The 12748-nt window shown below is 45.8% G+C and overlaps 1 protein-coding gene across 2 annotated transcripts in view; it reads right to left on the reverse strand.

Moving 5' to 3' along the window:
* Positions 1-12748, reverse strand: part of LAMA1 (laminin subunit alpha 1) — a 679286-nt gene that overhangs the window by 243609 nt on the left and 422929 nt on the right. For both annotated transcript variants that reach the window (XM_069620697.1, XM_069620696.1), the window contains exon 34: positions 1374-1472. In XM_069620697.1, coding sequence (XP_069476798.1) covers positions 1374-1472 — 99 coding nt within the window. The remainder of the gene's footprint in view (positions 1-1373; positions 1473-12748) is intronic.

The following is a 12748-nucleotide window of genomic DNA, read 5'->3' on the forward strand; positions in this document are numbered from 1 at the left end:
TTAGGCAATAGTTCCAAGTCAAACATTGTTGGAATGGAAAAGGCTCCACTCATTCAGGATTAAAGAAAAAGGTCCAGAAGTCCAGCAAAAAGTGCTGGGGGTCTCACTAGGAGAGGGGATGAAGCATACACATGATAAATCTCCCTAACAGAGAGAAACCCCCAATGCATGCAATTGTATTCAGAGCATGTTGAGGACAGAAGTACACTGAGGGCAGGCAGCTTCCTTAGGCAAAGAAAAGGAGAAGAACAGAGGTATGGTGATACCGTGCCACATGGCCCGGGAGCTCCTTCAGAGAACGCACAGGGCACGCATGGCTCAGTTGTGTTTTACGCCTTTTAAAATGGTTACAGCGTCCCATCTCTGGAAGGCCATAGGTTTGAGTGTCTGTATCTCTGAAGGACGCATCACATGAGAGAAGGAACTGCAACGTCTTGCAAGTGTGCAGGGTATAGCTGGACCCGTGTCCAGACACAGGCCTGGAAGAGGCTTAGGTAGAAGGATTCTTCATTAAGCGACATGTACCGTTTCTTACTTCTTGAACATCGACAACAGAAGCCGATTGGACAACGTGAGCATCACCTCTGAGAATTCTCCGTTCAAGCCTGCAGGCGGCAGGGACATGCCAGAAAATACATGAAACACTGAGAAGAGAGAACCCAAAAGATTGATGTACATCATTTGCCAGGCTTCAGCACTGATGGGACTGTAGACCGTGCATGCGGGTAGAATGACCCATGGAGCGCGATGCATTATTGCCATCTCAGGTTATACTGGCCGTGGTCCCAGTTCATCTATATGAAGGGGTGACTGGTATATTGTTGCAGATGCTGATCATGGGAGCCCCCATTTCTTCACACTGCAAAGAACTTCCAGTGCATTTGGTGACTGCTCAACAAATACGAACGAGAACATAGTTCCAACACTCTGGCACGCCTAAATGGTTGTTCATGTGTGTCCGAGATGGTGAGTTACTGCAGTCCAACATTGGCAATGTGCGACAACAGCACTGCCAATGCTGTCATCTACAAATGCCCAGGCCATCATCCTTGAAACACCAGCAAAAAGCTCCTAAATGTTCCAAAACTCTGAGAGGTGTTTGGCATTAAGGCACTGGCAGAAAGTTCACCACAGAGTCAAGAGAATTGGGCAAACAGGCATCACCCTGGACTCCCCACTGCCACCCAATCCTAGAATTCAAACCATGCGCCTGTCCAAGGATACTTCCTACTGGCTGATTGCAAAGCTAGATAACCCTTTGAGTTACTGAAAGGTGGTAGATTATGGGCCATGTATTCAATGGGTCTAACCGCGTGCATACTCTGGAGTATATGTGCTGTGTTATTGGCCTGGATGACTCACACCATGCATACCTGTTCGTGGAGTTTATTTGCTGCTTCAGAATTGTTGGCAAGCGTTTCCGCAGACCTGAGCACAGAATGGGACGCGTTCACTCTCGAGGACAGGACTTCCTTTAATAAAGAACAAAACATGTTCAAATTAGAGACACATTGTTTACAGAGGTGCTCAAGACACTCACATCCATTTGTCCCAGGCGAAAAACTGTAACCCCGTTTGGACAGGTGTCAGAACGCCTGCTGCGTAAGCTCCAGCCTCTGGATGCCAAGTGTCAATGGATTCCTTGCGTAGGACAAAGTGCGTGGGGATGGGTCCATCCGTGTGCCCTGCTACAGAATTATTTGGATGCACTCATACTCGCCTCCCTCTACCAGCTGCAATAGAATGCTCCAAGGCTGGGGCAGGAGGGTTCTTTTGGACCATCTCTCTGCCTTGAAACCCCACATCTGACTGTAACTGTATGTTTTGTTTCTTGTAGCAATGGCTCAACTTGAGTCAGTGAATATCAACAGCTTTGCCTATCTCAGATGGAACCAGTGGACTTATCCAAATAGGGCAAAACAACAGTTAACCTCTTATTATGTTAGAAAATGTTCATGCCCCATTTGAAGAGGAGGCCATATGTTATTCTTCAATGATTGGCAAAGTAGCAGTTCAGGCCAGCAAATCCACATTACTATCTCAAAGGAGGACTTGCTATGAACCAATTGTTTTGTTTACATATAAGTCAAAATCTTCTCAAATATTCACCATCCATCCACACTTGCACTCTGCACTAGCAGCAAAGTTTGCTGGTGGATTGGTGAATGTCGAGACTTTAAGAGCTATTAGAAACTGCAAGGGTAGTCATGGTGCAAGGGTAGTCATGGTGCAAGGGGAGTCATGGTAGTAAAGTACTTTCTAAGAAAACACCTGTGAGCATGCTTAATGTGGAACATCCTTCCCAGCTCCCAGGGCTCACAACTTTGTGGGTCTGTGCGACAACGACATAAAGCTCTGGCAAGTCATTACATCGGCTTCCTCAGCGACAGGGTTACGCCTTCTAAACAGCTGCCAGGTTCTTCGTCGCCGCTTTCATCCCTCTACTGAAACTTGAACCTCCACCCTGGTCCTCAGTCATTTTGACCGCCTCTGTAGTCTCATCCTGGGTCTTGCTCATCACACATTTCTGCTCTGGATAAACTTTCCAAGCCACACTCTACATCCTCACACATTTCTCCCCTACGTCTGTCAATCGACTTCACGCAGCTGGGCTGCCTACGCAACACAGATCGCTCCTCAAGCTGCGCACCCTAGCATTAGCTGTCTATTCGTGGAACACTCCCTTCCTTTACCTGGCCAACTCCAGCCGCTTCACTCTCCTTCTCGGCCCCTACCATTTCAAGCCATATGCCAGCATCTTCACCCTACTTACTCACTATTCCCCTTAGTCAGAAACACAGCCTCTTTCCTGCCCCCCCACCCCCCGTGTTGTGCAATTCTGCACTGTACACATACAAAGAACTGTACCAATTGCCGTGATTATCAGTACCTTTTTGTAATGTACATTACTTTCTGATAGCCTGTGAGGTAATCGTCCAACCTCTCTCTCAATCGCATTATGAACCTACTTTACTTCCAACTTCCCTTTTGATAAACCCGCCTGCCTGGGATTGCTCCACTCGCTGTTATTGTCCTTTTCTACAGCGTTTATGGTTGGAGTGCTGCTCTTATTACTCAAGCACCACAACATACAAAGGAAACAGGATTTAAATAGGTCCGAACACTTAATTAAAGGGAAGTATAGTTAAAAAAAAAACATATGTTGTTCCTATCTGTTAATGTCTTACCTTCTGCATATTTTCCAGTGTGCGAGAAAAATATATCATTCTACCTTATTTTCAACATTTTTGTAAGCATTTCCTTGCTGCGATGTCCATCCTTTTTGTGAGTGGCTTTTAAGCCCTAAAATAGGAAGTGACACTAGGGGACAGGAAGTACAGTCTGCATATCCATTATGTAAACACAGGGGCATTTTTTCTTTTTATTTTACAAGAACACGTTTACTTACCTGCTGATCCAAACTCACAAATAATAATAGCATCACTACTGCTAGTAGTTGCACTAGTACTACTACCTACATGAGTACCTCTAATATGAGCAATAGTAGCACTAATACTATTAGCAGTAATAATACTCCTACTACCAGAAGTTCTACCTTTAGGGACAATATCATTACTACCAGTACTACCAACACTAATAGTAGCAGCGATATTGCCACCAGTAGTAGCCACATCAGAAGCAGCCCTACTACCAACAGTAGCACTACAGTACTACCAGTAGCAGTACTGCTACTAACACTGATACCAATACCATTATTGTTAGTAGTAATAGTAGTAGTACTAACTGCAATACAAATCACAGTAGTACTCATAGTAATAGTACTAAAAGTAGTACTACCACCCATAGTCATATAATATTGCTTCTGATATTGGTTGAAGTAATAGTACTACTGGTAGCAGCATTAGGGTTACTACCACTATTACTGTAACTACTGCTGCTGCTGCTACTGGCAGCAATATTACTATAACTACTACTGACAGTAGTAATGTAGTACTACCTGCAAATTTAATATTGGGAGTACTGAGACTAATGCAACTGATGGTAATCATACTACTACTGGTAGAATCAAACATATTAATTACTACTCTTGTTAGTAGTGGTACTACTGACCGTAGTAGAAGTAGTACTATTACTACTGAATATTATTATTACTACACTACTACTTCTGCCACTAATAAAAATACTACTATTGGTGGGGTGGGATTAATAGGTAGGTATACTATGGTGAAAATGAAAATAAATTCTACCTCTCATTTTGCCCGTTTGCTGCTACAATGAATCTACAGAGTGCACTTCCTCTGCTCCCCTGATGCCACTTCCTCTCCTCCCCTGATGTCACTTCATCTCCTCCCCTGATGTCACTTCCTCTCCTCCCCTGATGTCACTTCCTGTTCTCCCCTGATGTCACTTCCTGTCCTCCCCTGATGTCACTTGCTCTGTAGGGGCTTCAAAGCAGCTTACACAATCGAGGTGAAAGATAGCAAGAAACATGCTGACTAAAGTATTGAAAAGAAGATGAATGATGACTTTCTTCCCACTAAAAATAGTGAGATACAACAATAAGAGAAACATCATATTGTCTTTAACTAAAATCGGCCAGTTCCCATTAACTATGAAGATAAATAGTGACAGCTTTTCATGCACAGAACTCGAAATGGGTTCATTTTTACAACTGCTAACGAATACATTAAGTGTCTTTATGTGTTCTGTTCCTAAGAGGTTTGAGTATGAGCAGTGTAGCTATTTTTGAAGTTAATTAGATTCTGACCTTATTGGGTGTGAAATACTTTGCCCCTTTGTGGTTCAAAGATGAGATAACAGAATTGGAATACATCAATAAAACAAATCAGACTCTCGAGAAAGTCTAATCAGTAAAAGCAAAGAGCATTTGCAGCATGCGAGAAGGAGTACAGAATGGAGGTTTAGGTTGGGATTCTATTTGCTCCTTAGCTTTGACAGAGTGCATATAAGGCATCATGACACAGGCCCCTGCTCGCGGAACAGCACTGCCCCAGACAATGTGACATCCACTTATGCTATCTGCCTACCTACCTGCTCAAAAGAGTCAGGGCAGCCACAAACCCGGATGAGCAATTCCACTTGTCACATGGCTGTTGAGTGTACCTCAACCTCTGGGTGCTGAAGTACTCAATCAAGCACATATCTACAAATGGAATAAGAAATACCCCAATTTTCTAGGGAAATGAAGAAAGCACTCTTACTCAATGACACCAGATAGCACTCGGCACGTTATCGTACCCTGCCAGCCAGGAAGAACCCTTTCTGATTTGGTCAATGATCTAGAAGCTTCCATTGGGTCCAGCTTTGCTCCTTGCTGACAGGAGATGCGGCCTAACTTGCGAAAGCGCTCTTCTCATTAAACTTCAACACACGGTTGCGCGAACAAAGGCCAAATCTGGGTGAACCAAAGGTCTTTTTTTCCACATGGACCAAAAGGCAACGGGAGACTGAACTCAAACCAGAAGGCAAGTGACAGCCTTATGCGAATAAGAACCTCCATTTAGTGCCTAGGAGTTTAACCTGTTTTGCTGAAGACATGGCCGCCAAAACATGCCGATTGTTGAGACGTAGATGATATGCAGATAAAAAATTAAGATGAATTACCTGAGACAAAGCATAACTACACATTACAAAGAAACCTATTTGTCTTCGGCCTCTGGTGATGAAACCGAGACAGGTATCAAGGCATTGCATCGAATACATAGTATCAAATGCAAAAGCATAGGAAAAAATGTATCGAAAAAATGCATTTTTTTTGTAGGTAAAGTTTTTTTTTACTATAATGTGGTTTAAGGGGTAAAAAAAACGGGGGTTGGAGGGGATCCCGCATTTAAAAAAAATGCATTTTTTAATGTATTTTTTTCAATGGTTTTGCATTCAATGGTTTTGCATTTGATGCAATCACTAGGAACCACCGAGACAGGCTCTGAAAGTGAACTGATTACAATGCACAGTGCCGGAAGTGCAACTCTGATCTAAAGAGTGCCACAGAATTCAAACAGGGTATCAGCAAAACAGCTCATGCTCTCCGAGTTTCATCTTGATATTATCATTCACAAAAAAAAATAAAGGAAGATTCGAATGAAATTAGATTCCAGTTGTGGTATGCGAGGCAGAAGAACGCTCTTCATTAAGATGGATTTTAAGCACTTGAAACAGACTCTGGATCCAAGTAACCTCAATGTATTCTCAATAACTGCGCGTAGGTAACTTTGGGTTATGTGCATAAATAAATGAATGCACATAGAAATACTTAACAATTTGCCTTCCTAGACAAAGCTTTCAAATTGGTAATATTGTCCAATTATTTGGCTTTCAGCAAAAAAGAAAACCACTGCGAACAATGTGAGACTGCCTAGTTTTCTAAATGAATGCTTGTTTTCGAAACTCTTTGGGCGTCCTTACGAGTTCGGTGGCGTGGGGGGAAAATGGCAGTAAAATGACAGCAGCAGATATCCTGGCACTTTACCGCCCCGTTTCACGGACCGGCGAATTCAACTACAGAGCTAAAGGGGGAATTTACCTCCAGCATATAGCTAGAGGTAAAGGCCCCAATTTACCTCCACAAAAGTTCGGTTTTACTACGGGTGGAATTACCAAAATGGTAAATCCTCCAAAATATCCTTGGAGTCCTATGGACTCGGGACTAGCACCACCCTTACCTCACTCGTAATATCACAGTAAGTTTGCAAGGCCAAGTGGTGCTAACTTTAAAGGGGCACCACTAGTCTTTTTGCTTATTTTTTAACCCTATCCTGGCTTTTGGAGGTCAGTAAAGCCTTAAGCTTTAATTCCTCTGAAACTACCGCCAAACTCGCAATGAGGCCCTTTGTCTTCCATATTCAAATACTCGAAGGCATCCCACACAAATCCCCAGAGCATCTCCTGGAAGGCTGCTGTTCTTTGCCTATGTTTCAGTGGCATCAGCCATTTTGGAGAACTGGGATTGCAGAACACTCATTTCCCTCTATAAAATGGCAGGTGCTTCTGCTACAGGTAAGGGCTGTAGACCTGTGGGAAATCCCTTACCACATCTGCTGCGGCCTGAAAGGTTCTAGGAGGCAACATAGTCATAAGAAGGGAGGGTAAGTCTAAGGAAAGCATCTTCCAATTGATCCATGTAACCACCGTCTGTAGGCAATGTACCAGATGTCTATTTCCACTCATCTATTTTATTTCATGCATTAAGCTATTAACAGTGTCTGGTGTAATGACGTGCAGGGTTGGAAGGTTAGGGTAAAGCTTTCGTGCAGTGCAGATCACTAACTGCATTCTCTCTAGGCATCAAACCTTTAGAGCCCGTGTTCTGAGACGGAGAGGTCACTGGCTGGGCCACTATTGTCTGCCATGGAGGTCCCGGCTGGGCCACATTGCCTCTCTGGGTGCTCAAGTTGGCATTGCTGGCTGAGGGGGAGAAGGAATAGGTCTCTTTCTCTGTCCTGCCCATGCAGTCCTGCTTTCTCCTTGGCAGCTGAATGCCACACAAATGCGCACAAATTACTGCTACTGTACCATGCATTACTGGGTAGGGTCAAGAGTGTCGGCTGATGGAACACAGACGCTGCAGGTAACGTGGGGTCATCTGGGCAACCTACCAACACTTATGTCTTTTTAGAAGCCAAATGAGGAGGGGAAAGGCACAACAGAGAGCGGGTCTGCTACGGCCAGGGTTAGCGGATTTGAAAAAGGCCTGAATTGTTTGCCCTAGCCCCCCACGAGCCCTTCATGTGCCTTTGTGTGCCTGACAGCCGCTGTATTCTCTCAAAAAAGATCCCAAAAGGGTGAACCCAACATAGCTACAAGACACACCTTTTAAAATGTTACACAGGAAAAATGTTACACAAGCATTTAATGTGTGTTTCTATTGCAGGCCTTAGACAATAGAACATGTTTGAACAATTCCCCACATTTCCTGGTCACTGCACAAGCCTAGCAGATGATCCCTCCAAACTGACCTTCACTAAAGAGATACACAAAGAATTACACTTTGTAAGATCTGGACATGGCTTGTAGTCATCAGCCCTGTGAATACAATCTGTCCAGCGTCTAAAATCTTAATTATGTGATTCAACTTTAAAGAGGAGAATGAACAAGCCCAAGGAGTTAACTCATTGCTGCACAGGTTGAAGTGGCTGTCTTGGCAATGCATAAATGAATCATGAGTTAGCGCTACCAGTTGGCCATTGAGTGGCAGGAAAGGAAAGGACTCATTCCTCATCATTGCATAAGTATCTTTAAACTTGTGATGGTCTCCACAGTTCCATTAGATGATCTGGAACAAAACAAAGTGCACTATTCTTACCATTTAAGAGTGCAGTGGTTCTATATTCAGAACTGGGAATACCGCTGCACATTCCTGAATCATAAGGAATGCTGTTGCTGTGCAGTACCACTAACCTTCTACTATCTGACTACCATCACAATTAATAGCAGGGCTGGGACTTCTGTTAATTCATTGGATCTAATCTCCAAATTTCAATCAATTGGCTCTCAGGGAGCGCATTAATTTACAGCAATTGTTTCAACCCACGGAGATAGCTAACCAGCTAACAAAACTATCTGTGCGAGCTCCTCAAGTCATGCACGCTGATCTAGATCGCCATTCTATGACAAGACAGGAGGCTCGCATTATGCTTTACCTTCTTTATTACTGCCACGACAGCTTTTCAACTATAACTTTTGAAATACAACATTTATAACTTTTTTCTGTCCATTTGGAACACAAAAATGTGTAAATTTGAATTCTAAAGTTCTCTACAACCAGGAAAGTTCTAGAGTCCTGCTGAAACTACCGAACCCATGATCCTTTGGGTCTATGTAGTCCTGAACTCCCAACCTGCACCTATCACCTATCAGCCTGCAGGTCATCCTATAAGAACTCCTCTCTCCAGGTCCTTTCCTCTTTCTTTTTGCTGCCCATGACGAGATAAGTACTTTGTAGTGTTAAACGCTTATGTCGGGCGTAATTGGTTTTCGTTTTGTCACATACATTATAAGATTAGTGCGTGCATAATTATAAGATTAGTGCGCGTGAAAGACATATTTTGTTCTAGTATGCAGATAGTAAGTAGGAGTGTTACCTGTAACAGCGTGTGATTGCCGAGCGCATTTCTTCGACGTAGTCGAGGTGAGGAGACTTCGTATCATTGTGGAGCAGGAGGCGGGGCCATCGTCGCAAGTGAACGCGCTCGCCTCAGGCATTGCGAGGCCATGCTGGCGAACCCGGCGGGCTTCAAGGCCCAGGGGAGCGGGAGAGTTTAAGCTTCTCCCAGCATTCCCTGCGTGTGTAACGCTCGCGCGCACAGATTTGACAGTGCGATCGCAGAGCAAGTTGATTTTACGTCACCTTCAGTGAATTTTGGAGAAAAGAAAAAGGAAAAAAAAAGAGGGCTTCTTGAGGTGGACCTTAGCCTGCCAAGCTGACAGAACACAAGTAGTAGCTAGTCCAATCCCCTTGGCTGACATTACAGATTTGGCACTGCCAACTTTAAGATATGGCTCAATGCAACAGCCCTGGTCAGACTCCATCCACTTCACCGGAGGAGGAGTGGGAAGAGGGCCCTTATCAACAGGAGGAAGACCTCTCCCAAAGTTTTAAGCATGTACTGGGAGACTCGCTCACCAAACCAGTTTCTCAAGGTGTCCAGCCTATCGCACAAATATTGGAAGTCTTGGAGGCTATTATGGCGGAACAGCAAGCGCGCCTCGCCAGAAAAAGAAGAGCAGATAGCCCCGGAGAGGGCACGTCAGCCAGACACCCCGCTGGGGTTGATTATGAGGGGCGTAAGGTAGCTCGGTAGAGCAAGAACTCTTTCACCCCCCTGAGCAACTTGGAAAGGGGGGATACTGCTCCCCAAGGAACAAGCGACCCTGTCGCCAGGCTAAAAAGAGCCTTCCTGGAAAAGAAAAAAGAATGCCAGGACAGACCCCCAGCCCCAGGGGTGAATAATCCAGGGGACAATGATGAAGGCTACATGCCTGATGATGAGGGAGAAGAGGAGATGGACTCCTGTCAACAGATCGATGAGGAGGTCAACCCTCAAGAGGGATATAATACTGCTGACATGTTTGACCCGGAGGCCATCCGGCACCCGAAATCCTCTGAGTGGGTGCCATCCCCCAGAGTAGCGACGTACATGGAATAGCACATACGAAAACCGCTAAAGCAAGAAGTGCGATCTTGGATGAGAGCAGAATGCCCCAGGCCAGACCTACCGGGGAAGCTAGCGGAGACGCCAGATCTTGACCCTAAGATGGTCACATTTGTAACTAAGACCGCACGAGACATTAGAAAAGGAATTGACCGTGCATGGCGAGGATGCCAGGACAAGCTCCTCGATATCGCAGGTCCCCTAGACAAAATAATGGATCTGGCGGAGAGGGCGAAAGAAACAGGTTCCCCAGTGGACGTTCCTGCGCTGGCAAACTGGGCCCAAAGAGCAGTTTGTCTCCTCGGGAACGCGAATTGTGCGATGTCATCAGAAAGGAGAAGAGTTGTTTTGCTTAAAATTGACAACAAACTAAGCGACCTAACCTCGTACGAAGCGGGGGAGAACGCCAAAGGCCTATTATTTGGCGAAGCATCCGCTAAGGAAATGTCCCAGTTCGTGGGCACTTATTCAGCGCTGGAAAGAGCTCAAAGTTCTATAAAGAAGATTTTTCCAGGGCGAGTTTTTTACGGGACCGGACAACAAAGGGGTCGTGCATCCGGTCGTTTCAATTACAACCACAGACCCCAGGGGCCGCGCGCCCAGTACTGGGAAGGGAAACAAGACACCTTCTTTCCGACCAGACCCAGGTTCCCTAGGGGCCGTAGAGAAAGAGGATCCTACCGCCAACCTAGTGCATCAGGAGGTGAGTGCAGTGTGCATGCGAGTAGGAGGGAGAAACCTTCATTTTCTGGATGCATGGAAAGCGTTGTCGCACAATGCATGGGTGTTGCAAGCAGTAGCAGGGCTTCGGCTATAATTTGTGGGAACTCCCTTTCAGACTTCAGAGCCACGTCCCATTCACATGGCAAGCGAAGAGTCATTACTTTTGCACAGCGAACTGCTCAAACTGAAAGACAAAAACGCTATAGAGCGCCGCAGGGAGAACCAGGGTTCCTCAGCAACATGTTCCTCGTACACAGAGGGGACAAGATACGGCCAGTAATAAATTTGAAAAATTTGAACGAGTGGCTAGTATACAACCACTTCAAGATTGAGGGTATCCATTTGTTCCAGGATCTACTTCGTACGGGAGATTGATTAGCGCGCCTCGATCTCAAGGACGCCTACATAGCGATTCCGATAGCTCGGGAATATCGGAAGTATCTCCGATTCCGGTGGAACGGCAAAACATGGCGCTTCTCATGTCTACAGTTCGGCCTGGCGTCGGCTCCCTGGGCATTCACGAAAGTGATGAAACCCGTGGCAGCGACCATAAGAGAGAGAGGCATCCGTATTATAATTTACCTAGACAATATCCTCGTCCTAGGTACGGACAGAATGTCTCTCACCAGGAGCGTCCAGTGGATCTTCTCGCTCCTGTCGTCACTAGGATTTGTAGTGAACTTGGACAAATCCCAATTGACACCCATCCAGATCATAGAATTCCTGGGGTTCAACATAAATACTCGCAACGCAACGCTCGAACTTCCACAGTGCAAAGTAAGAGCTATAAAGAGGGAGCTCAAGCTCGTGATAGCGAAGAAAGTGATTTCGCTGAGGAACCTGGCCAGAGTAGTGGGTTTGCTTGCAGCTACTATTCAGGCGATTTTTCCCGGTCCCCTTCACTATCGAGCCCTTCAGAGGCTAAAAATAAGGCACTTACAAGGAGGACTGGGTTATCATCAATTGGTGACGCTAGCCGCCGAAGCCATTACAGAGCTGCGCTGGTGGCTCCAGAATATGGAAGCCTGGAACGGCCGGGCTATTTCCGGCGACTCCCCAGACCTCATCACAGAGTCAGATGCGAGCAGATCAGGCTGGGGAGCACGATGCGAGAACATAGAGAACATAGAGACAGGAGGGAAATGGTCGGAACAGGAACTGCGCCTCCACATAAATTGTCTCGAGCTGTTAGCAAGCTCTGCGCTTTTACGAAGGGCAGAGTAAAGTGTTGCGTGTTGCTCAAGATGGACAACATCTCGGCAGTACGGTATATCAACAAATTAGGGGGAACGAAGTCCAAACTCCTCGCAGAATTGGCGAAGGACTTCTGGCATTATTGCCTCCTGAATCAGATATCAGTCTCAGCCAAATACCTACCAGGCGCTCTCAACGAAGTGGCGGACTGGAACTCACAATATCTTGTGGATTCCAGCGACTGGATGTTACATCCTCGAATATTCAAGGAGCTGCAGGATCTCTGGGGACCCTTTTATATAGATCTATTTGCGTCCAGACTGAACGCGCAGATTTCGATTTACTTCAGCTGGAGAATAGACCCGGGCGCAGCTGGCATGGATGCGTTCCTTCAGCCATGGCACGGAGCAATACACTATGCCTTCCCTCCGTTTCTCATGATCACAAGGGCATTAGCGAAGATCCGCAGAGAACAGGCGCAAGTAGTGATCATACTCCTCATTTGGAGATCCCAGCCCTGGTTTCCAGTAGCGATGGAACTTTCTATGGATTTTCCGAGGACAGTTCCCCATCAACCGGACCTTCTGCTCAACCCAGCCGAACAGAGCCACCCGCTAATAACGGAGGGCAAGTTGTGGCCTGCAAGGTTTCAGGAGAAAATGGGACCTGCCAGGCATTTCGCAACTCGCTGCAGATTG

The sequence above is a fragment of the Ambystoma mexicanum genome, chromosome 5q, assembly GCF_040938575.1.
Source record: "Ambystoma mexicanum isolate Mex_15411 chromosome 5q, UKY_AmexF1_1, whole genome shotgun sequence".
Lineage (NCBI taxonomy): Eukaryota > Metazoa > Chordata > Amphibia > Caudata > Ambystomatidae > Ambystoma > Ambystoma mexicanum.